The 26,742-nt window shown below is 47.5% G+C and overlaps 1 protein-coding gene across 1 annotated transcript in view; it reads left to right on the top strand.

Moving 5' to 3' along the window:
• Positions 1-26,742, top strand: part of LOC147639096 (Haloacid dehalogenase-like hydrolase (HAD) superfamily protein) — a 63,608-nt gene that overhangs the window by 7,687 nt on the left and 29,179 nt on the right. The window contains exons 2-6 of the mRNA XM_086787345.1: positions 5,015-5,064; positions 5,225-5,288; positions 5,396-5,444; positions 5,701-5,769; positions 5,978-6,039. Of these exons, the coding sequence (XP_086643471.1) occupies positions 5,015-5,064; positions 5,225-5,288; positions 5,396-5,444; positions 5,701-5,769; positions 5,978-6,039 (294 nt within the window). The remainder of the gene's footprint in view (positions 1-5,014; positions 5,065-5,224; positions 5,289-5,395; positions 5,445-5,700; positions 5,770-5,977; positions 6,040-26,742) is intronic.

Genomic DNA, 26,742 nt, shown 5'->3' with positions numbered 1-26,742 from the left:
GCATGCTTGCCCCCCTTGCCGTCGGGAATAATCTCCATCCGGCCCTCACTGTGAATCGGAATGGTGGAGTTGTTGCCAATGAGAATGCGACCTGACTACCGTTTCAGATCCAGAAAGAAGTCACGGGACGGAGTCATGTGCCTGGAAGCACCACTGTCAAGAATCCATTCCCGGGTATCCTTTGCGGTGAAGCCAACTGCCTCCTCGCTCGAAGACGATGAAGCATCGGAGTCCATCATCTCTAAGTGCACAAATGCAGGAGTCTTTGCAGCTGAGGCTGAAGAATCAGCACTCTTTCCAGTCTGCTTAGGACACTTCCTCCAGTAGTGGCCTTTCTCGCCACAATCATTGCAGGACCGCTCGGCCTTCAGTTTCTCTTGTTCTGTTTCAGGCTTCTTCTCAGAAGACTTCTCCGGTGAAGCCTTGCCTTTGCCCTTGTTGTTATTCCGGCTTTCGGCCGTTGGCCAATTAAGGCCTCCGAACCTCCGCTGTGAGGAGGGTTCGTGAAACGTTCCTCCCGGTCTAAGACCATGGGCACAAGCTCCTCCCAGGTAATGGTGCTGAGCCTGCCACCAGTAATCAAAGAGGAGTAGAAAGCGGAATACTGAGCAGGCAAGTGGGACAGCAAAGTAATGGCCATATCTTTTGATGGTATCTCCTTCCTAGCATGGAGGACTTCCTGTTGAAGGGCCTGCAGCTTGTTTATGTGCTCTTGCATCGTCGACGACTTTGCAGGGTTCATAACCCGCATCTGCACTTCCAAGGAAATCCTCTTCATGGGCGATACCCTGTTATAAAAAGAAGCCAAGTGCTGCCATATGCTTCTAGCCAGCGTCATATGCTTTACGTGATTGATTACGTGTGGTGTGAAGTTGAGGAAGATAAATGACCGCGGACCCTGGCGTTGACACGATCCCACATCTGTGCCTGTGCCTCGCGGTCCTTCTTCATTGACAGTAACTCCCCTTCCTCTGCTTCCAGCCGTGGAACCCCGATAATGATGAAATCAGCAAGGTCATATGACTCTAGCACAGACTCCATCATCACCTTCCAGATGCTGTAATTGTTCCCATCCAACTGACGGTCCATTGGGAATGTGGGGAGAGTTCGGATCTTCACATGCTTCTCAGCCATCTCTAATAAATCGGCCATCGCGGGGATGTAACTGAAAAGGGTGGGTGGGTGAGTGGGAAAAAAAACCTTTAAACCTGCAAGTGGCTATCCAGCAACTTAGCCCGCCTTCCTCTTGCTACTTCTCTTCCCAAACAGTCCCTAACAGTCCACCAATCAGCAACGTAACAATCCCCCTCTTGCTCAGAAAACTCCCAAGATCTTTCAAGAGCCTAGGGCTCTGATACCATGTCAAAATACGCAGCGGAGATGATAACAAAATCTGAGACCACAAGAGCAAGTAGAGTGCAAAAAATAGACAGCACAAGAGAAGGAGAGAGATAGGCGTGTAACTCTTCTCTATACACAAGATCCCGCAATGAAAACAAGATACAATGAATGGGGGGCCATGGGGCCATTTTATATGGCCCCATGGGTGCAGTCGGCTAGTAGAAGGGCAGCCGACAGGACATAAAATGCCCACGACTAGTGAAAAACACCAGTCGGCCAGATTCTCAGGATTGGCCGTCACACGTGTGGAGTCGGCCAACAGCAGAGAGAAACTGGGACTGCCTGTGACTAGTCGGCTAGCATCTGGTACAGCCAACAGGTCCTACACTGCCTCCCATACCCTGGAAAAATAGGAAAAAAATACGGGGAGTGAGGAAAAATGATAAAACACCTACACAGGGCGGGCACACCCACAACAGAGGCCCTGGTGTCTGATAAAGACACGAGATGACTTTTAACAGTATGTTGAGCAGCCTCCAGGCTTTGAAGTTTCAGGATCAAAGGGGATGGTTTACAGGTTGCGGAAGGCCTTGTATGGTCTTAAGCATGCTCCTAGAGCTTGGAATCATAAGATTGATTTCTTCTTTCTACGGACTGGATTTTAGAGATCAGTAACTTGTATCTCTTTCGGGAACGTGGCTTGGTCACGTTGATCATCCTTCATGTGGATGACCTCATTCTCAGTGGCGGTCATGTGGAGCACATTGTAGTGACATTATCTGGCAGACCCAGAGGGGGTTCTTTGTCTCTCAATAGCAGTATGTTCATGAGTTGCTTGAGGCCTTTGGGATGGAGAACTGCAAGCCTATCATGTCACTGATGGACCCAAACACGAAGCTTATAGTGAACGATCCTTGTGAGCTAGTTGATGCCTCTCAGTATTGGAAGCTGGTTGGTTCATTGATCTGGTTGCTGAACACCAAATTGGACTCGAGCTTTCTTGTGGGGCTGTTGAGCTCATTCATGCAGATGTCTTTGAAGTCTCATTGGGACGTAGGATCTTGCGGTATCTGCAGGGTACGAAGAATCTTGGACTCTTCTACGACATTGGAGGGGAAATGAAGGACCGAGTCCGACTCCAAGGTTGGAGTGACTTAGATTGGGGAGGAGATCCAAACACGAGGAGATCTACATTAGGCTACGGATTTACTCTCGGCTCAAGAGCTATATCATGGAGCAGCAAGAGGCAGCCAACTATTGCCTTGTCGTCTACAGAGGTAGAGTACCGGGCTGTTTGTGGTGTTGCTTGCGAGGTTGTGTGGCTGCGGAGGTTGCTTGGCGAGATTGGGTTTCCACAGAAGGAACCCACGGTCATCTAGTGCGATAACGAGAGCTGTATCGCTATTGCTCGGAAACCGGTCTTCCATACCCGGACCAAGCACATAGAGATACAATATCACTTTCTTTGTGAGAAGATTTTGGCTGGTGACATCTTGCTTGTTTATTGTTCGAAAGAGGACAATGCGGCAGACCTCTATATGAAGTCTCTACCTCAAGCTATGCTCCGACTCCAGCTCATTGGGGTTGGTTCCACATCCAAGAGCTGAGAGGGGGTATTAGCAGTCATCTCCTGTCTATACATTACACTAGGACCTCTGTTGTGGGTGTGCTTGCCCGTTTTTGGTGTTCCCCCATTTTTTCTCACTTCCAATGTATTTTTCCCATTTTTTTAATGGGTGTGTGTAATATGCGGAAGCTTCGGAGAAGGATCGGTACTTCAAAACTCAGAAAAACAGCACTCTTTTCGCGACGGAATTAACGCACAAAACTGAAAGACGATGTGCAGAAAATAGAGAGAGAAGGGGGAGATGGAGAAGGACACAGTATTGGGTCCCAATTACCCTCTGTAGGGCCCCCACCACGGATGGTGTATTTGCTTTATTAGAATGATGTAAATCTGAAACAAATACAAAGTACTTGACCTTTTCTTGGCTGGAAAACCTGCCCTTGACCTTCAGTCCTTCACCCCTTAGCTTTAGCAAACCCTTGGCTGTCCTGGCCCTTGAATGCTTGATGCTCTTGGTGAATTATGAGATAAATGATGGGATTATGGGCTGGGGTATTTATACCCCTCCCTTCATGCAGTCGGCTGGCTTCAGGACAGCCCACGACTGAGTATTTTTATTAAAATACCCATACACTTAATAAAGTGTTTTCACACTTGTTTGATGGCTGTCCAGCCTGCGCATGACTCTGGGCAGCACCCTGGCTGCTGGACATGCTGCGCAGAGGTGTGGGACTGCCCCCCACACCTGGCCGCCTGCTGTTCTAGGGTTTTACACTCTGTCGGCTGCCTGTCCAGAGGCTCTGGAGCTGGCCGACTGCCCCTCCAGCCCTTGCCTTGGCTGGTGGGCAATATCTTGGGCCCTCCTAGCCCCTTGGGGGTGGTTCTATACCTCCCCCATGCCCATACTAAGTATGCCAATGCAAAACCTTGCCCTGGGGTAGCCCTATGGGCTGGCCCCATCTCTACATGAAAACTACATGCCTACAGAGGCCTGGCATCCAGTTGCACAGCACATCTGACATCATTCCAGAGGGAGACTCACAGCGCGGACTGGCACTGCTTCATGTGCAGGACAATGCACACCTGACCTTGGACTCATGTGCAGGACAATGCACACCTGACCTCGGACGACTGAGATGGATCCCTGGCTGACTCGTCCCGGACTGGGCTCACATGGGACCAGTTCACCATCCCAGGTCCTGCACCTTCTGTACAGAAATGTCTACGTGGCATCCAAGTGCGGGATGCACGTGACAGTGTGGGAGGCATGTTGGCTGTATCAGGTGCTGGCCGACTGGTCTATGCTACCCGACCTGTCTTGCAGGAGTGGTCGACTGTTTTTTCATGTGGCCGACTATGCTTATTGCTGGTCGTGAGCATATATGCTGCTGTCGGCCTGTTTTGGGCTGGCTGACCAGCAGCATGGGGCCATATAAAATGGCCCCTGCCCCCCACACTTGCCATTGTATCATTCCGGGATTTCTCTAGTGTATATACAGAGTTTATACAGCTTCTCTCTCCCTCTCTCATCTGCGTTTTGCTCTCTACAGCAGTTGTCTTCATTTCCGCTGTGCATTCTGACATCCTCCCCTTTTGTTCTTTAGTCCTCGCTCTGTACATGGAGGCGAGTTTGTATTTAGCCCTTCGAGGCTGTTTTTTTTAATTAACTAATAGAAGGATCTTGTTTCTGGGAAAAAAAAGGTGAGTCAACTGGTGTCATTGCAAAAAATAATTGATTAGATTCTTTTTTTGGTGGTATGAGCGCTTATTGAATGTGCAAATGTCGTCTAGATGGGGAAGCACAACATGTGCACACTAGAAATGCAAACGTTGTTTTGTGCATCCTACATATCCAAGAGTGAGGCACTTCCTGTCATAGCAGTAGTGCTCATTCGATACGTAGACCTCTAAGAGGGCTGACAACAAAGTAGGATACTGATGTGGTTACCGAGTCTTTGTGCTGCACTGCTGAATCATAAGTGGGGGAGAATGGACCATTCTGCATTATACTGTCAAGTACTTGGTGTTTTGATCTTTGCAAGGATACCAAATGAGCGGGCAAGAGTGTGACTTATATACTGATGTGGTTATGTTAACAACATGCAGGGTTGTGGCTGATATGCATCGCTTTGGTCATCGCCACTCTTTTAATGTAGGTGGGCCCTATATCAAGATTCTAGTGTTTGCCCTTCTTCATGGAAACATTGATTTTTTTGGGGGGTCTTCAGGCCTTACAGGTTTATGCATCCAATTTTGTTTGGGGGTTTTTAAATTGTTTTGCTGTCATGATTGTTGGTAGCTCCTTTTTTTGAGCAGCATTTCAGAAGCTGGGGTTGGACTGCGCAAATTGGTCAGAGCCAGTCTATGCAGACTTGCTAAGGTTATTATCTTTAAATGTAATTTATAATGGCTGTGCATGTCTAGTCTTGGTTTGAAACAATTAGAGTGCTTGTTGTAGGAATCTAAGATGTGTGATTGATGCTGTAGGCGAGCTGGTGGCAGTGAAGAACGGATGCTGTCTCTTTTCTTTGACCAGGTATGGTAATATCGATTGTTTTGTATCTCTGGGTCGATTATGGGCTTCTTTATAAATTCCACGGACACCTTATACATAAAATACACAATAGAAGAGCCATAGGACTACAATGTTGTTTCTATTTTTTTCAATAATCAAAGGCAAAGTTCAAATTATAAGAGTTTTATTAGTATGTCGAATGCGATATTCCTGGATTGTTGGTATATTGCTGTCAACAAAAAGCCATACATTATTGTGTTGTTTGTGATTTAATCAGATTGGCTGGCCGATGGCATTGCCCACGGATCAAAAGGGTGCATTTGTTCGAAATCTTATCCAAGAAAAAGTAAGGAAATTGTCAGATCACCTAATTCACACACGAACACACACAATAATGAGCGTGCGTGCGTGCGTGTGTTCACACACCCTTGTGGAACCTTTTTATTCCTCTGAAAGTTTTTTGAGATCTTTAAAAATTATATTGATTTTCTTGGGTTTTTAAAATCCAAACACTATGCTAATGCTGAACTAATTTTTTTTAATGATTGTTACAGCAAGCTGCATTACAAGAGCGTGTGTCTGTTGGAAGCTTGTCTCTACGCCCAGGAGTTGAAAGGTTACACTTACTGCTTTTTTCATTCTAGTTATGTTGGTAAAATCCAAGGTCTATCAACTCTGTGTTGCTTTTCTGCAGTAATGTGCAAGACCTCATGCCTTTCTTTGTCTGATCATAGGCCTCTGAGGCTCTTAAACATTACCTTATGCCTTATAACACTGACAGTGCAGAACACATAACAACCTCCAACAAGCGCCTGCACCCCCCCTCCTGTTAGCAGTCATCTCCTGTCTGTACACGACACACTAGGGCCTCTGTTGTGGGTGTGCCCGCCCATTAGGTGTTTCTCCATTTCCCCCCTGTTTTTCCATGTTTTTTCCCTGCTTTCTGTGGTCGTGGGGCAGGAGTATGCTGGCCGCCTATTTTCTGGTCTGGCCGACTGTGATGACCTGGCCGACCTGGATTTTCTCTGGCCGTGAGCAGTTGGGACTGCTGTCAGCCTGTTTTGGGCTGGCAGACCAGCAGTCCATTATATATATAGAGGGGCTGCCCCCCCCACACCTCATGTATTGGGTATTGTACCGGATCTTGTATATAGTGTAGAGTTCATACAGCTTCACTCTCTCTCTTCTGCGTTTGCTTTTCTCCACACAGCTCTGCGTTTTTCAGGTTGGTGGTTCTCTTGCATTTGCTCATCCTCTTCATGGTGTCTTGCTACGTTATTCTCTTAGCAGTTTGTCTCATAACCGTTGCGTATTCTGACATGGTATTAGAGCCCCAGGTGGCTTGAAGGTTGGAGACATTGGAGAGCTTGTGGGACTGTTTCTTGAAGACCTTGGAGTTTGCGGGAGATTTGAAGAGCTTGTGGGACTGATGGTTTTTTGGTGCTGATTGGAGATCTCTTGGGCTGTTCGGGACTTGGAGATTGGGTAGAAGGCGGCTATCATCGTTGGACAGCCACCTTGCATATTAGTTGCAGCCTCTTCTTCATTTTTTTTCCCACCCACCCTCCCTTCACAAGACCAAAGTAACCCCCCCGAGATGGCAGACTTGCTTGAGATGGCTGAGAAGCACGTGAAGATCCCTACACTCCCCACATTCCCGGTGGATCGACAGTTGGACGGTACCAACTATGGCATCTGGAAGGTTATGATGGAGTCTGTATTGGAGTCTTATGACTTGGTTAATTTCATTATTGTTGGTGTTCCACGGCTAGAGTTGGAGTTCGGGGAGCTTTTACCCTCTACTTGGAAAGAACGGGAGGCTCAAGCGGCACAATTGTGGGATCGTGTCAATGCTTGTGTGCGTTCTTTCATCTTCCTTAATTGCACACCACAAGTGATTAAGTGGGTGATGGATCCTGCAAAGTCTTCGACGATGTGGGAGCACATCAACAAGTTGTAGGCTCTTCAGCAGGAGGTTCTTCAAGCTGGGAAGGAGATATCTTCAGAGGACATGGCCATCACTTTGCTGTCTCATCTGACCTCTCAGTACTCAGCTTTCTACTCCTCTTTGATCTTCAGTGGCAGGCTCAGCACCATCACATGGGAGGAGCTTGTGCCTATGGTCTTGGACCAGGAAGAGCGTTTTACGAACCCTCCATAGGGCGGAGGTTTTGAGGCTTTGATTGGCTAGTGGTCGCAAGGCCGTAGGAAGGGCAAAGGGAAGTCTTCACGGGAGAATTCTTCCGAGCAGGAGCCCGACTCGGATCGTGATGCCTTGAAGGCAAAGAGGACCTTCAACAATTATGGCGAGAAAGGCTATTATTAGAGAAAATGTCCTAAGCAGAGCATCGAGCAGGGTGCAGATTCCTCGGCAGTAACCGTGAAGACTCCGACTTTTGCGCACTTGGAGATTATGGACACCGGTGTTTTATCTTCTTTGAGCAGGGAGGCGGTTGGACTCACTGCTGGGGACACTCGGGAGTGGATTCTTGATAGTGGTGCTTGGAGCACATGACTCCTTCTCGGGACAAAGCGACAGGCCAGGTTGTATGGGAAGGCGGAGCGGAGAATGGGATTTACAAACTCTCAGCACTCTCTCTTACAGGTTCTCAGTTTGGTGATGTGTGGCAGTTTCGTCATGACCACTTGAATGTGGATATGCTGCAGTAGGCTTTTCGGGACTAGATGGTGGATGGCTTGCCAAATGATGGCAGCAGGTAGGAACAGTTCTTGCGTTCGTTAGTCAGAGGAGCCTTTATAGGTGAACTATGCTCTGATGTCTCGTATTAGTTGGGACAAAGAGCCTCTTGCAGTTGAGGAAGCTCTTTCCAAGGGGATTGGTAGGAAAGCCAAGCAAGTGGCAGATGGTGACTTGCAGGTGGAGGAGGATGTTGAGAAGCCTCCAAGCTTTGAGGTTCCAGGTTCAAAGGGGGTGGTTTACAGGTTCCGGAAGGCCTTGTGTGGTCTTCAGCAGGTTCCCAGGATTTGGCATACCAAAGTTACAGTCGATGATCCTTGTGAGCAGATTGATGCCTCTTTTTGTTTTGGAAGTGGTTTGGTTCATTGATTTGGTTGCTGAACACCAGATTGGACTTGAGCTTCCTGGTGGGGTTGTTGAGCTCTTCCGACACCTCCCCCCCCCCACACACCCCCTCATCCTCGAAGCCGCCAAGTGAACCTGTAGATAAAAGCTCCTAGCTTCAATAATGTACCTATGAAGCAACTTAATCCCTGTTTCTCTTTGCTATTATTGATCCCCTTCATGCAGCTCTTGTTCTTGTCTCTAAAGAAGGGCATTGAGCCTCAAGTTAAGCAATTATGTGGCAATAAAAACAACTCTCTTCATTGCTATTCTTTTTCCCTTAAAGCCTTGTGTTGTTATGTGCACCCATGCACTACGGTACACAGTGACAAACTGGCTCATCAAAAGTGCAAGAATCATGTACAAAAGTAGTACCTTTTAGGATATTTTGTCATATGCCGTGACCCCTTTGTGAGCCCTAGTCCGGGACATGTTAGGCACGAGCTACATAGGTCAGTCTCCCAGCCAAGAGGTCAGAGTCAGGTCAGTCCTCTTAACCCACTCCGGAGAATTCAGCAAGTGTTCATCATGTAGGTGCATGTAGATGTCAGCCACAGTAGTAGTATGCATCATAGAAGCATTTAGTTGCATGCATGTAGTGGGGCCAGCCCTAAGGCCACCCCCAAGGCAGCCCCTAACCATGGTCTAGCCTTACAAGGGGTAGCCAACACCCCTAGCCAACCCTTAAGCCCAGGCGGCAGCCTTTAGAGCCTGGAAAGGCAGTTGGCCAGGTCCATTATGGCCTGGACAACAATCGGCCAGGGCTAGACTGCTGTCGGCCAAGTCAAGAAGCCAGTCGACCAACAACCCTTAAATGCTAGTCGTGGGCATTATCTACAGGCTGACAGCTTGGCTGTGGGAAGTTCTGCAAAAAGTCATGGCCAAGACCGGAGTTAAAGAGGAGCTCGTGAAGGTGGAGGACAAGCTTAGCACAATTATCAAAGAAAACAAGAAGATGGTCGACTCTTCCGTTACCGCAATCATAAACTGCCTCGCCAAACTCGAGAAGGGATTTGACAAAATCCAAGAGCTTGAAGAGAGAACATCCAAGCAAGAGGCTGAGATTTCAGCCTTAAAGGAGGAACTAGTGGAGGCCAAATTGCATGCTGAAAGTCAAGCGGTTGAAATCTCAGCTGTCAAAAAGGAGTTGGAAGAGGGATTTGTATCAGTTATTTATGAGTCAGGACTTAGGCGAGGTATGGAGACTATTCCATGAGCATTCACCATCACCAGCCATTACCTCCACAGAGATTTGGGGTGAGTATGCAGCATCCCTGTACACAGCACCAGGATAGCCGCCCCTGCCAGACCCATCGGATCCATGCCCAGAGACATGTGCTTTCTTTATTGCTGAGATGGTAAGGAAGGCTATTGAAAGGATGAGGACTGGGAGAGCATATGATCATGATGGATTGGTAGCAGAGCACTTTATTCATGCTAGAGATATGCTTGCAGAGCTTATTGCTATGATGTTTAACCGAGCCATGTGTGAGGGTTTTCCTGAGACTTGGAATATGTCCACGATTGTGCCTATCTTCAAGTCAGGGGATCCCATGCTTCCTGGGAATTATCGTACCATCATGATTGGTCACACATTGGCTAGATTATATGCATCTATTCTTGAGCAGGAGTTGAGTAGATGGGCAGAGAGAGAGGGCATACGTGCATCAGGGCAGGCAGGGTTCAGGAGAGGTTTCTCCACTCTTGACCATATCTTGACACTCAGAGCTATTATTGAGGAGGGCAGATTATATGGCAGGAGGATTTATTGTTGAGGAGGGCAGATTATATGGCAGGAGGATTTATTGTTGCTTTGTGGATTTCTGCAAAGCTTTTGACACAATACCGAGAGCCATATTGATGCGCAGACTACAGGAGATGGGAGTGCCCACAGAGCTGATTTGGGGAATCATGGCTTTATACAAGACAGTTGTGGGGCAGGTACGTACTACTCAGGGTATATCTGAGATGGTTCACTCCACTATTGGGGTGAAACAGGGCTGCCCCCTTTCTCCCACCTTATTTGGGATGTATGTGGATGAGGTTTCGGACTATGTAGAGCGGGAGGGTGGCAGAGGAGCACAGCTAGCAGGGACATGGATTCCGCTATTATTGTATGTTGATGATATTGTGTTGATCTCAGATTCTCCAGAGGGGATGCAACGTCATTTGGATGCATTGCACGCGTTTGCACAGGACAGTGGATTGTCTGTTAACCTTGGTAAAACCAAGGTGATGGTGTTTAACACCACAGCACAGTGGGTTAGGAGGTCAGTACCCACCTTTACATATGGTCAGGAGACAGTGGAGTATACAGATGCATATACTTCCTTGGTGTGGTTTTTAGTGGCCCACTATTTTCCTTGAGAAGAGCAGCGGAGACCCGATTGACTAGAGCTTAGAGAGGATGTGTTCGCAGGTTGAGTTTCAGGAACCTCGAACAAAGCTCTTGCTCTTTGACACTTTGGTCACTTCAGCCATGCTATATGGAGTGGAGATATGGGGACCCTCAGTGGATCACCACAGCCGAGCTGGTAGCACTGATGGATGGAGATGTATGGAGAGGCCTTTGGTTTCTATGATTTGCCGGATGATTAGGGCCAAGGCCTCCGTACCACATGATATTATCCGTGCAGAGATGGCTGCCCCCCCATTGGTAGTAGAAGCACTCACTCGATCAGTCTCCTTTATACATAGCACTTGGGCTCTCCCTAGAGACAGGTATGCTCGCTTAGCCCTGGAGTCTTCACGACAGTTGGCATCACAGGGAGACGGATCATGTTGGTATGCACAAATGACAGCTCGGTTCCAACTGCATGGCTTTAGTATGGACAGCTTGGTTCCAACTGCATTGTCGCCGAAATCGGAGGAGCCGCCGATGCTGCATTTCATACACCGGTAAAGTCCCCTTCTGTTAAGAAGTTTTATGTGAGAAGAGGTAGGGAATGGACACTCTCCCCGGGGTCAAGGCGACTGGGGAAGACATCGAAGAGAATCGATGAAGCAATGTATGATGAGATACACAGATTGGTCAGGACAGAGATACGCCTCCTGCGTGAGGAAACTAAGCAAGAAATGCAGCAAGAAACACATGCCTGTTTGGCTGAAACGTATGCAGACATGTATGCAAAGATGAAGGGCGAGATGCAAGCCCAAGTATGGGCGGAACTGCAGGTTGCACAAACTTTCATGCAGGCTGAAATTAGAAAAGAATTGCAAGAGGAAATGCATGCAATGATTGCAGAGAAAGATAGTATGATTTTGGAATTACGGGCAGAGCTGAATGCATGCAAGGAAAAGTTAGACCATCAAAATGAGGGACAAGGCATGGCTGCAACACTTGGAGGAAATAAAAGAACTAAAAATACAGGTGGAGAAGGAGATAAAAACCTTCGCCGAGGTTGCACAGCACACCACGGCGGAGGTGGAAGAAAATGCTAAGTGGATTGATGTGGTAAAAAAGCACAAGGGAATGCTTGACAATAAAGTGGAGGTGATGATTGCAACCCTCGAAGAAGAGGCTAAACGGCGAGCCAGAGCCCTACATGTACAGGTTACAGGGTGGGGGAGAAAGGTACCCCTCAAGATGATGCTAAGACATTGAGTACAAAGATAGGAGCCACAGAGATTCCTATAGCAGAGGCTTGGAGAGTGGGAAAGGATGTCACCAGAGCACGAGCATTGATATTGAAATTTGCAGATATGGATAAGAAGGCGGCCTTTCTCGCTAAGAGGGCCGCTCTTAAGGGGGAGAGAATTTATCTAGATGAGGATCTTACGCTGGCCCAGATAGCACACCGGAAGGAAAACATGCCTCGAGTGTTCGAAGCACGTAAGGAGGGGAAGTGGGCTGTATATAGAGATGGGCAAGTATTCATGCGGGAGCGCCGCTCATCCCGACGGGGCGCGGCCTATGGGACCTTGAAGTTATCGGTGTGGAACTGCAATGGAGCCCTATGGGTAGATGCAGGGTACTTCGAGGACACTTTCAAAGGCCGGGATATTGCCATGTATACAGAGACACACCAATGTGCAGGGAGTAAATTACCGGAGGTTCCTGGTTATAGATGGGAATCAGTATGTCGACCCCAACCACGCATAGCAGGGGGGGACTAATAGAGGAAGTGGGCGGGTAGCAGTACTGTTAAGGGAGTACTTATGGGAGGCAGTACATGTGATGCATAGAGGTGTAGACGCACGCTACATGTGAATCAAAGTGAGCACAAATAGACCTTGGGACATTTACATTGCAGTATGCTACTTCCCACCGGCACATTCCAAATACGCTACGCTGGGAGAATCACCATATATGCCGCTGTACGAGGACATCATGAGATTTGCGAGCTTGGGAGATGTACTACTAACGGGGGACTTCAATGCACGTACAGGCCGGGAACAATCAGCTCTCTATGCTACGGATGAGCCCATGTACCGCGAGCTAGCAGCGGATGAGATAGGGATGCAGAGATCTGCCCAGAACACAGGAGAAGTGACAGAATATGGGAGACACTTCCTAGCTTTGGGGAGTGCACATGGGCTAGTTATCTATAATGGCCTATCCTGTTGGCCAGGTTCAGATGCTCTCACATGCTGGAACAAAAAGGGAGGAGCTAGTACAGTGGATTACCTGATGGGCTCACCTACCTTCATACATGATATACAAGATCTCTCCATTTCGGGCAGAGGGATAGCAGTAGACCATGCATATTTGACATTTTTTGTGACTTGTGGATATGTTAGAGGCACACAACCCTCTAGTCATACCAGATACCCAAGATATCACTTTACTCGGGTATATGGCAGTGCAGTATATGATGGTCTGTTCGCTCTTGACCCGAGCAGTCCACTTGATGAGCTTACGAAAGAGTTGGCAGATGTATTACATGGTTCAGCACCATATGCTTTCCCGTATACCCCCCCTCTTTCTACCCCTCCTCGCCATACGGCCCCACAGAATGGTTGGCACGATGATGAATGTTGCGAGACTCGTGACTGCTTGTAGTGGGAGATCACCCTTGGCATCCACACACATAGACAGGCTAGAACGCTCTTCAAACGCCTTGTGCGGAAGAAGAAGCGGGATTACCTGGCCAAGCTTGAGATGGAGATATACCAACTATTTTTGGGGCAGGATAGCAAGACGGCGTGGAAGATGTTCCATGAGCGACAGCCACCCACACCTATCACAACACCTGAGGCATGGCATGAATATGCAAGAACTTTATATGAAGTACCAGGGCAGCCCCCCATCCCTCATCCGTCAGCGACTCGCCCGGATCATACTACTTTTGTCACCATTCGGATGATTTTGGATGCTATTGACAGACTACGTAATGGAAGAGCCCAAGACCAGGATGGTTTGGTGGCAGAACATTTTTCACATGCCAGAGATGTATTGGCACCACTGCTAGTACACATGTTTAACAGGGCCCTTTGCAAAGGTTTCCCAAACAGTTGGTTGGCACATACTATTTTACCTCTATTTAAGAGTGGTGACCCCATGATGGCCATTGCTTGGCCAAGATATTCGGATCTATTTTGGATCGAGAGCTGAGTAGATGGGCTAAGACACATGGACTGAGAGCACCTGGGTAGGCAGGTTTCAGACTAGGTTTCACTTTGGATCACATATTTACCCTCAGGGCTCTCATTGAGGAGGGACGAGCACGGGGGAAGAGGATATATTGCTGCTTTGTGGACTTCCGCTACCTCATGAGATTGTCAGAGCAGAGATAGGAGCCGCACCAGTGGTTACCGAAGCCCTGTTCCAGTCAGTGACATTTTTGCAGAGGATATGGGAGCTCCCCAGATAGAGATACCCACACCTAGCACTTCTCTCTTCCAGGCAGTTAGCAATAGACTGCGATACACGATGTTGGTGCACCCAGATGTGTACCCCATTTGATTATAGCCTGGACTGGCCCTTCTTGGACCTTAGTCGCTCTGAGCAGAATAGGGTGATCAGGATGGACATCGTGAGGCTAGATGCAGAAAGGACATGGTCCACTCCTTCCTACCACTAGGCACGAAGATGGCCCACTACCAGGACCATTTTCTAAATCTCTCCCGAGATGGCTTTGTAACACGGTCTACATACATGGACACTCATCTCTCACATGGCATTTGCAGTGCCATTGGACAGATACGCACTTCATCACATCAATTGAGGGTAGAGATTGGCAGATACGAGGGGATGAAGCCAGAAGACCGCATTTGTCAGCTATATCACTAGGAAGTGGAGTCAGAGGAGCACTACATACGCCGATGTACTATGTACTATGAGATACAAGGGAGATACTGGGGTCTCTTTTGAGAGGGTTTTGGACCATTACGACATGTGATGGAGTTTGAGGATCAGAGGTGTTTGGGGCTTTTCTTATTGGAGCTCAGATGCCATCGAGAGGCTCTCCTACGATCTAGGACAGCACACTAGGATCCACCCCGCCAGCGAGCCATGATAGATTTTTCCAGGGCCAAGACCACCCGACAGATATGACTAGGACTTCCACTACCCCCTCGATGAGCTAGAAGTCCCATAGACGTCCTTCAAGAGGAGTCACCCTTGACAGAGCCATAGCACTTTGTCGAGCGAGATGCCCATGCTTACTAGGACCTTGTCCACGGCCGCTTCATCACCGGTGGATTAGAGCCATCATTACCCGCCACAGGAGACGACTACCCCGCCACTTTAGTTTCTCTATCTTACAGCACCCCATGAGAGAGATCCTGAGATGAGCAGATTACACCAGTCTTATACTAGTTGTAGATATTATACACTTTTGTTGTACCTCAATAGGAGTATTTTTCTTTCATAGCTGTTTAGGATTGTTTTAGGACTTTTTTAGTCCTTTTGGTCTTACTTTTGATGAGACACCATCAGCTGTGTACTATGTTTTGGTCTCATAGGCCACTTTGGCGTTTCACAGACGTTAATATATCTTTCTTTCTCTCTCTCTCTCTCTCTCGATGAGAGACATCTTTGGATAGTGATGTGTATGATGATTACCTTTGTTGCTGGAGTTTTCCTCCCAGATGTTCTCCATTAGGAGCTCCTGGTACCGTACTTTTCCTCATAGTTGTTTCAGTTTCAGTTAGTTGTTTAGTTGTTTTTAGCTTTCCTTACACAGACATTGTATCAGATCCACCACTTGTAACCTTTTTGGTCTCATAGGTCATTTTGGCCTTTTGAAGACGTTAATATATCATTTCATTTCATTTCATTTTCATCTCTCTCTCTCTCTCTCTCTCTCTCTCTAAGAAAGATTGGGTGGAGGTGTTGAAGAAGCACAAACCCCACAAAGCATCATACATGAGACTCTCGAGGAGGAGAAACGTAGGAAGGATAGGGCCCTCCATGTGCGAGTGCGGGGGCTACAAGCGAGGGCTTCCCCCAAGGAGGATGCCATGACGCTTTGCCAGATGCTAGGAGTGGACGGGATCGCCCCGCTCTCTGCAGATACATGGAGGGTAGGCAAGGATATGACACGAGAGCGACCCCTCATCATTAGATTCCCTGATGCCACCAGAGCAGACATGCCTTCTTAGACAAGCGGACTGCCCTCAAGGGCACATAGGTGTACATGGGAGATGATCTCACTCCAGCACAAGTGGCACACCGGCGTGAGGTGATGGTGATAGTTCATGAGGCCCGCAGAGCAAGCAAGTGGGCTATCTACAGAGATGGTAGGGTCATTATCACTGAGCGTCGTCCCAAATAGGGACGCGGGGTCTATGAGACCAAACACCTGAGGTTGGCAGGATGGAATTGCAATGGCATGTTGTGGTTGAATCCAGGAGGCTTGAGCGAGATATTCTCACAGGCAGGGATGTCATTTTTTATACAGAGACTCATCAGAGCCTTGAGAGGGGCTTACCATACATAGCCGGGTATGAGTGGGAGTCAGCTTTCCGAGGCGAGACCCGCACATCAAGAGGAGTACGTGGCTCTGGAGGGGTAGTTGTCCTTTTTAGATCCCATCTCTGACAGATTTTCAGCATCGTTCGGAAGGATGAGGATGCATGGTATCTTTGGGTGCGGCTACAGCTTAGCAGTGACAAAGTCATCCACATTGTTATGTGTTATTTTGCACCACGCCACTCCCCTTACGCCGCATAGCATGGCTAGTCACCGTACTTACCATTATATGGGGATATCATGGAGTTCTCAGCAGCAGCTGGGGGAAGTCCTCCTGCTCGGGGATTTCAACGCTAGGACGAGAAGTCAACAGGTCCCACTACTCGATCTAGACGACCCTAACAGACTACAGGAGGTGGACATCACTGACACAGGGCTGCAACGATCATCACAGGACCGTGAGGAGGTCACAGTGTATGGGAGATATTTCTTAGAGCTGGGAGCTACACATGGTCTCGTTATCTATAACGGGATGTCCCCATGGCCCCCCTCCCGCGCCCTCACCTCCTTCCCTTACTCAAGAGGTACTAGCACTGTGGACTACCTCATAGGATCTCCGGCTTTGGCACACCTTCTCCTCGACTTCTCCATCCCGCCACCCCCTTTTGAAGTTGACCATGCCTACCTCTCTTTCACTCTTACCTGCACACCACCCGTCCCTCCACCACCAACCACCATCTCACATTACACGCAAGTCCTTTTTGATCACGAGCTTGACCTTGTTTACTCCAACCACATCTACCACCAACTCCAGGATGTGGAACCTATTGTCCCCCTATCCAGCCTCACATCACAGCTCACCACCATACTCCACACGTCCGCCACCGCTTCTTTCATCTGCACGCGGCGGCCAAGCCACCTTGCAGTTCCATGCCCCAGAACTGTTGGTATGATGACGAATGCCGGGCCACACGCTCCCGTCTTAAGCATGAGGTACGGATTGGGCAAATCACGAAGCGCCAAGTGCAACGGATTTCTCAACGGCTCACCCAACGCAAGAAATGGGAGTTCTATGCTCGGAAAGAGGATGAGTTATACCGACTTTTCTTAGGGCCGAACTGCAACGAGGCCCACACCTATCACCTACCCGGACACATGGCACTCCTATGCACGCTCCCTTATCATATCCCCTATCAGCCACACCTACCCCCACCACTAGATCCTTGTCCCACCACCTCCACCTTCTTCACAAAGGGCATGGTTCTCAAGGCCATTCGTAGACTACGCAATGGGCAAGCCCAGGATCATGAGGGACTCATTGTCGAGTACATCTCGCATGCCGATGATACCCTAGCGCCCCTACTAGCCTACATGTTCAATAGAGCCCTTTGTGAAGGATTTCCACCCTCTTGGTCCACCAACACCATCGCCCCCGTCCTCAAAGCCGGAGATCCACTTGATCCTAATAATTACAGGACGATCATGATTGGCCACACATTGGCCTATGGATTAGTGCTAGAGGCGGAGCTCAGTTCATTTGCAGAGAGCCAGGGATACAGAGCCTCAAGACAGGTTGGCTTTCGGAGGAGCTATTCTACCCTTGACCACATCTTCACCCTCCGTGCCATCATCGAGGAGGGTAGAGCACGACATTAGAGGATTTACTGCTGCTTTGTGGATTTCCGCAAAGCTTTTGATACTGTACCCTGAGCCCGCCTCCTACACCCGCCTCCTTCACTGTCTACACGAGATCGGAGTCCCATCTGACATGGTTTGGAGCATGATCGCCCTCTATGAGTCCGTTACCGGATGAGTGAGAGCCCCAAGAGGTACATCACAGGAGATTTCCAGCACTATTGGTGTGAAATAGGGCTGCCCCTTCTATCACCCACTCTTTTCGGCCTCTACATTGATGAGATCTCGAGCTTCATTGATGGATTAGGCGGGGTTGGTCCCACACTGGCAGGCATATTGATGTATTCCATGATGAGTTTCAACTTTCCATGGACAGTTTTGCTATGTTTATGTTTTCTTTCTGTTTTATTTTCCATTTCATGATGAGATATGCCATGGACATTATTGTATCGCTTTGGTCTCATAGGCCCATCGGGTCTTTAGTAGACGCTTAATATATCTTTCTTTCTCTCTTGTGGCCTTGTCATGGGCAGATTTGGGGCTATTTTTGGGACTGTTTTGGAGGAATCTGGGACAGTTTTCTGACCTCTTCTGGGGCTGATTTGATTCTCTGTTTTGGGGCTGTTTTGGTGCGGAGTTCGGGGCTGTTTTTGGCTCTGTACCGGGCTGTTTCATGGACTGTTTATGAGCTGATCTTTGGGACTGTTTTGAGACAGTTTTTTGGATGGCTTTTGGTGCTGTGTTCTATCTTGGCACTGGATAGATATCTGGGCAAGAGATTTGCTAATGCTTTGTGGAAAATCTGGTGTCGTATGCACCCGCACCTTGGTTTATTGTAAAAGTTTCTCTTTGAATAAAGAAGTTCCTACGGGGGGCCGGCCGCTCTGGCTCAATGCGGTGTTTTTTATATTGTTTATGGTTCTTCCGTTGTGTTTAAATGCTCTGTGTCTGGTACGTGAAGTGTTGGTTTATAGCATTCGGGTCCCCTCTTAGTTACATTGAATGCGGTACCCATAGTCACAAAAAAATTTGTTTCTAACTTTCAAAACCTCGAAACTTGGAAATAGTTTCAAAAGCCTTCAAAACCCTTTGCAGCACGATAGTTTTGCCCAAATTTTAGGTTTTTGTTTTCTCTCCTTCCTTTTTTTCTTTTTTTTTTTGGATTTTTTAGGTGTTTGAGGTTTTTTGACGTTGTTCTCTTGGTGCAAACACGCCCCTGGAACTTGCCAATAGGCGGCTGCAAGGGAAAATCATGTCCATGTGCCACTCCCCTTGGCTACATACATACCCTAAACTGATGATTCTCTTGTCCCACTGAAAAACGCTTAGAGAACTGCCTTCTAATGACCCATAGCTTGCCCTTAGTTGCACTGGATTCTGGTTTTGTATATTCTTGCATATGGACCATGCCTAGAATGACCTTGAGATTTGCCCTTATAAAGGTGTCTATAGGACTGGTCGGCCAACTACCAACTAGGCCAAATGAACATGACCATAAAAGGATGTGTCCAAACTGTCCACACATGCGGGCCTAGCTGTCCACTATCCCGATGCACAAAACGTTGCTCTCCTTGTCCATACACGCCCCTAGAACTTGCCAACAGGCGGCTGCAAGAGAGTGCACCTCCTCCTTTGGCTAAAAACCCTCAAAACCTCAAGGTTTTTTCCATCATCATACTATGTTTTTAGGTGGCTTTTATATGTTTTTTAAATATCTATAATTAGTAAAAATATGGATTTTCAAAACGTTGAAACCTCAAGGTTGAGGGACGAAACCTTTCGAAACAAAACCTCAAAAACCTCAAAACGAAAAAAACCTCGAAACGTTTCTTGTGGCTATAGCGGTACTCGCAGTGGTATTCGAGGATAAGCAGGACGGCAGAGTTGAGGAGCGTTAGAAAGGTCTTATTCGAGCTTATGTCACAGCAAAGGGGCAACAATTTGTTGTTCTTTTAGACATGGGTAGTTTAAAAGATGCCTTCTCTTTGCAGTTGGTGACCAAGATGAAATGTGCCCTTGTGCCTTATCATTTGGAACTTGACTTGCTTTCATCTTGGGACCAGACCTCTTTATTTCTCGTTGAGGGCTGGGGCACTCGACTGCAACAAAGGGAGAGCAGCTTTCACGACTTCCACGGTGTGGCCATTACTCTTAAAAACAGTTGGTTTCACCATTATGAGCTAGTTATTGAAAAAGCTTTCTCACGCTTGTGGGGCGAAAGGTTGAAGGAGGACTCATTTTCCTGCCTATAGGTTCTTGTGGTCTTTTGGACTTCAACAAAGGAACGGAGTCGTAGCTCTTTGATTCATCCCTAACCACAAGTCATCCCCGTATTTTGCCACATACGTGGGTTTGGTCCTCCAAGGCCTCTGTGGAGAGGTCAATTCAGCTTGCTCGTGGCTAGATCAATCGGTATCGTGTCAAATAGAAACAACGCCGAAGATTCATCCTCATTGCGCCTACACCTAATGGCTTAAGCCGCTGTTCCCATTCACTCGCTGACCCATTATGCAAAAGGTATGTGGAAAGTGCGCCGAGCGAGAGCCGACAATGCAAAGCTTTGGATGTGGACGGGTTCACCCCTGGCCTACGTACCCATATTTCCGAGAAAACTCAACAATTTGCCTTCACAGTCCAAAAGGCTCAGTTTCAGAGGGATGTCATCGTCTCGCCCCTTCTTGGGTGCGACATGATCCTTGGGATTCAGTGGTTCCACCAATATGCGCCCATTCTTGACTGGAGGCAGGACACCTTCACTATCATCAAAGGTTTGCCGGAGCCTCCTCTCATTCGCGGGGATCGGAGCATTCAAGGTACTACGCTTATTTCCCACTTTCAAGCTAGTAGAGCTATTAGAAAGGGAGCTGAGTGTGCGACGATCTATATTTGCCCACGGCAGATAGTGACATGCACTGTGACTCCATTAGAGCCACAACTGACAGGTCTCCTCTAGCAGTTTTAGGACATCATGTGAGGGATGATCTTCCACCAAGACCTCCGTCCTCTTGTCCTGAAGACCATCGTATAGATTTGGTACCTGGAGCTAAGCCACCTAGTAAGTTTTCGTATCGTCTTTCCAAGGCATTGGAAGTTGAGTTGGAGATGCAACTAGCACAATTGCTTAGGTGTGGTTTCATCAGGCTTTCATCCTCTCCATTTGCTGCACCGATTCTTTTTGTGCAGAAGAAATATAAGACCGCACGGCTCTATGTGGATTACCAAGCCTTGAACAAGCTGACAATCAAGAATAAGTTTCCCATGTGAAGGATAGAGTACATCCTTGAAAGACTCAATGGTGCTAAGTACTTCACCAAGATCAACCTCAAAAGTGGCTATCATCAAGTCAGAATTTTCGAGGTTGATATCGCAAAGACAGCCTTTCGAACAGAACGAGGTCATTATGAGTTTGTGGTCATGCCTTTTGGTTTGACCAATGCACCGGCGAAATTCAACAAGATGATGTCACGAGTCTTCGTCGTACTAATCGGTATATGCCTATTCATTTTTTTTGGATGACATTCTTATTTTTTCTACCATTGCAAAGCAACACGTGAAAGATGTGCAGAAGGTCTTGCAGCTTTTGCGAGACAACGAACTCTATATTAATGCAGAAGAACATATTTGGAGTTCAAGAAGTCTAGTACCTGGGCTATGTAATTGGTTTCGACAGAATTTGCCTTGCACCTGAGAAGATAAAGGCAATTATCGATTGGGACATTCCGAAGAGAGCCCAAGAGATACTTTCCTTCATGGGCTTATGCCAAGCGCATAGCTCACATATGGATCGGTTTTCTAACCTTGCAGTACCATTGACAGATTTGCTCAAGGAGAAGATAGGAAGGTTCAGTCTTACGAGTAAGGCTTTGGAGGAGTTCTTTGCTCTGCAAAAGGCGGCTTGCGAATCACCAGTCCTTCATCAACTCGCATCATGGGATGATCCCTTCAAGGTGATTGCCGATGCTAGTAATCTCGACATTTTTGACTCGTGATGTATTATAGCAGAAAGTTAAATGATGCAGAAAAAAATTATTCCGTTTATGACAAAGAGTTGCTCAGGGTTATCACAGCCTTGAAACAGTGGAATCCTTTTCTTTATGGACGGGAATTTACTATGAAGATAGACCATGAGGCCTTGAAGTGGTTGCAAACTATGCCAAGTGCCTAGTGGAGCGATAGAGAGTACCGATGGAGTCAATTGTTTCAACAGTTTGGTGGAATGATTGAGTATGTATCGAGTAAGCACAACCCTGTAGTAGATGCTCTGAGTCGCAAAGGTAGTATTCAGACAGTACAGGAGTCCATTGTGTTGGAGATTTACCAGGAAAAGATTTAGACAGTATGAAGACACAGTATATAGATTGTCCAAAATTTGGAACTCCTTATAGTATGGTCCTTTATTCAGAACCAGGTCATTATACAATTCAAGACGGTTGGCTCTTTCACAAGGGTTGTTCTTAGGGAGAAAAGACCGGCAGTCCTCCATGATGTCCATGATTCACTTGTTGGTGGTCATCGCGGGATCAACAATACCTTGGAGAAGTAAGAAAGATCGTTTTATTGGCCGAAGACGCGCAAGGATGTGTACAACTATGTTTCCGCATGTTCCATATGTCAAAAAGTGAAAGTACCTCAAATCAAACAGGCAGGGTTGCTTTTGCCATTGCCCCTTCTTGAGGGTCTTTTTCATGACATTTTGATGGATTTTGTTGGATTCCTTTCCGCATCTACTTGATCTTGGAATACTCAGTGTATGACGATAGTTGACAGATTCAATAAATTTTGTATGCTTATACCATGCAAGTAGACGGCCATAGCTGAAGATATAACCCGGCTTTTTCTCCGACATCGGTATCCAGTTTGTGGTTTGCCATGGAGCATTACTTCAGATCGGGATCCAAAGTTTACATCTCACTTCTGGTGAGCTTTGTTTGACAACTTTGGTACCAAATTGCAATTGTTCAGTGCATTCCATCTCCAGACCGATGGCCAAATCGAGATTTACAATCAATTGGCTTTCGATGTGCTTAAAGCGTGCTGCCATGATTAGCAGTCGAAGTGGGAGCTTCATCTCCCGTTCGTACAGGCGATTCTCAATGACACTCACTTATCCAATGTCGGCAGAACTCCATACGACGTAGCCTTTGGTCGAAGATTTTCATCCCTTCTCATGAGGATGATGTCTCCTTCCTTGGAAACCAACAAGATGACAGAAACTTTCTCCGCCATCATTTTCGTCAGTCAAAGAGCTTCTTACCAAAGCTCAGGAGAGGCTTAACCAAACAGGCAAACAAGTCATGGAGAGACGTGAATTTCAAAGAAGATGAATGGGTAAATGATCATGAAGCAAAGACTCAAATAAGTGAGCAGGCATTGTCCAAAGTTGTCATTCAGAAGTTTTGGTCCTTTTTCATGATCAAGAAGATAAGCGATGTCGCCATGCAACTTAGATTGCGAGATAGTTGGACAATGCACAACATCTTCCACGTCTCTTGGTTATATTTGACCTTCATTGTAGAATGTTCCAAAAGAGCAACAACCAAAAATGGTGGATGAAGCAAAGGTGATAGAGCCTGAGCAGATCCTTCTACATCGTTGGAAGCATGGTTCTCGACGACGTCTTGGCCAATTTTATACAAAGTTCAAAGATCGAGGGACCCATGTATCCGTTTGCCTAGATGATGAATTTCTTCCTCGAGTATCCAGAGTTATTGGCGGACTATCTCGAAGCTATGAACCTGCCTCCAAGCTAAGCAAGAGGGAATGTCACATGCACCCATGCACTGTGGTACACGGTGACAAACTGGCTCAACATCAACATTGCAAGAATCATGTAGAGAAGTAGTATCTTTTAAAATATTTTGTCGTGTGTCGTGACCCCTTTGTGAGCCCGAGTCCGGGACATGTCAGGCACGAGCTATGTAGGTCGGTCTCCCTGCCATAGAGGTTAGTGTCAGGTCAGCCTTCTTAACCCACTGTGGAGAATTCAGCAAGTGTTCATCATGTAGGTGCATGTAGATGTCAGCCATAGTAGTAGTATGCATCATAGAAGCATTCAGTTGCATGCATGTAGTGGGGCTGCCTTTGGGGCCGACCCCAAAGGCAGCCCCTAACCATGTGCTAGCCTTGCAAGGGGTAGCGAACACCCCTAGCCAAGCCTTAAGCCCAGGCGATAGCCTTTAGATCTTGGAAAGGCAGTTGGCCAGGTCCATTATGGCTTGGACAGCAGTCGGCCAGGGCTAGACTGCTGTCGGCCAGGTCACGCAGCCAGCCGACCAGCAACCCCACCAGCCCAAGCAAACCGACCAGCCCAAAAACAGGCCGACCAGCATTAAACGCTAGTACTCTTGTTCTCTCAGCCCAAGGCAAAAGCTCAGTCGCTTCAGGAGTATTCATCACACCAACCCTTAGCCTTGAGTTGGTGTATTGTCTCGAAGATAGCTCCATAGTCGCGTACAGCTTATGCACAGTTCTGCCCAGTGTTTGGTCGCTTTGTCCTTGCGTTTGGCGGTCAGTCAGTCAGTTTGTCCGCTGGACACAGTTCAGCTTGTATACAGTTCTCGAGAAGAAGAAATAAAGCAAAGCAGGGGGGGCCCTTCAGTGGGTAATTCGGGACCCCATTTGGTGTTGTCTCTACTACATCTCTTTCAGATTCATGTATGCTGTTTTAAAGGATTGCTAAAGACTCATTGAACTCAAGTTTAAAGAAAGGCTTCGTTGTTTCACATGGTCCTAGCTCGGCGCATGCTACATGTGTAGTATGCAAACAATCATCTAAGGCATGTTCAAGTGTGCACCAATATATGCGTAATGGTCGCATCCTGTTTCTTAGCTATCAAACGCTACGAAATGTTTCTTGCACATGTTTCTTGAGTGCAGACAGCTCCGGGGCATAGCGGATGCTAGAGAAGAGGACCTGCCCCCCACCCCCATCACCCACCCGTCAATGATGCCCCAGATCAGCCCATCTTTGATACGTCATAGATCCCCGTGCCAGCCAGATCTTCACTCTTCACGATGGCCAATGTCACAATGGCCATAGATAAGCTTAAAAGTGGGAAGGCCAAGGACCATGAGGATTTCCAAGCTGAACACATCATACATGCATGTGATACCCTTGCACCCTTCCTTGCTGAGCTTTTCAACATTGCCATATGTGAAGGCCTACCCCCCCTCTTGGGCTACCAACACAATCTTTCCCATCTACAAAGCTGGGGATACCCTTGACACAAACAACTACCGTACTATTATGATAGGGCACATCCTAGCCAAGCTTTTTGATTCAGTCTTAGAAGCAGAAATCAGCAATCATGTAGAGAGACATGGCCAACGAACCAAGGGATAGGTGGGGTTTAGGAGGTCCTTCTCCACCTTAAATCACATCTTCACTTGGAGGTCCTTCTCCACCTTAGATCACATCTTCAGTTTGATGGCCATTATTGAGGAAGCCAAGCATAAGGGAAGATAGGTGTATTGCTGCTTTGTGGATTTTTGCAAAGCTTTTGATAGTGTCCCGAGGGCTCATCTTTTCAGGAGGCTTTGGGAGCTTGAGATCCCATCGGATATGATATAGGGAGTACTAACACTATATGAGTCGGTGTGATAGGGTGAGTATGCGCACCTAGAGGTATGTCAGAGGAGATCAGGAGTACTATTGGGGTGAAACAAGGATGCCCACTATCACCCACTCTCTTTGGACTCTATGTTGATGAGTTTGAGGACTTCATTGACAGATTGGGAGGGGCTGGATCTACACTGGCTGATATACTAGTACCCATCCTCCTCTATGCGGATGAAATTGTCCTAATTTTGGATTCAAAGGAGTGACTGCAGCGGGATTTGGATGCTTTGGAGGCTTTTTGTGAGGAGCATGACCTCAAGGTGAACTTGGGAAAAACCAAAGCCATGATTTTCAACACATCTAGGACAGCACCAAAGAGCAATCGGCTTACATATGGTGGCGGAGTGGTGGAGATAGTCTCATAATATCTATATATGGGCATTACTTTCTTAGGACCGATCTTCACAATGAGGCCAGTAGTGTAGACACGGATGGCATGAGGGCATGCAGCTTTGGCTAGGCTCGAGAGGCAATGTTTCCAGGCCCACTTTGAGGAACCAAGCACAAAGATGTGGCACTTTGATACCGTGGTCACTCCAGAAGTGTCTTATGGGATAACTTTTTGGGGACCAGATTTAGGGCAAAAAGACTGGCAAAATTTTGTGAGGATATAGATCTTGATACTGTCCAAGATGATTCGGAGATGCAGCGGTACCCCATGAGATCATCATAGCAGAGTTTGGAGTTGTCCCCTTGGATGCCCTTTTCCAGACAGTGATATACTTCACCGGGTATAGGCACGAGGTAGAGACTGCCTCCCTAGATTATCCCTAGAGTCCTCGATGAGACTGGAGACACGGGGAGCAGTTTGTTCATGGTATGCTAGTGCCAGGAGATGGTTCGCCTCACACTTTCTAAGCATTTATGGTCTACCACCTTTCCAGTGAAGCCTTGACACCCCCCGCTTGCCCTTCATGCACTAGGAGATCAACCGCCTTATCCACACAGACCTCACTCAATTAGACATCTGTATTACATGGCTAGACCCTTGCCCACGAAATCTTGGTTCTTTAGCGAGCATTTCCTCAAGCTCACAGCAGATGGATTTATACAGTGGCCACACTACTACAAAGACACATGTCACATGCCATGAGGATGACAATTGGCCATGTCCTCGTCTCATCACACT

Source organism: Cibotium barometz, chromosome 4, assembly GCF_041138505.1.
Source record: "Cibotium barometz isolate CiBa-2024 chromosome 4, ASM4113850v1, whole genome shotgun sequence".
Taxonomy (NCBI): Eukaryota; Viridiplantae; Streptophyta; class Polypodiopsida; order Cyatheales; family Cibotiaceae; genus Cibotium; species Cibotium barometz.
The sequence above is the reverse complement of the archived record's forward strand: the minus strand, read 5'-3'. Positions and strand labels throughout refer to the sequence as shown.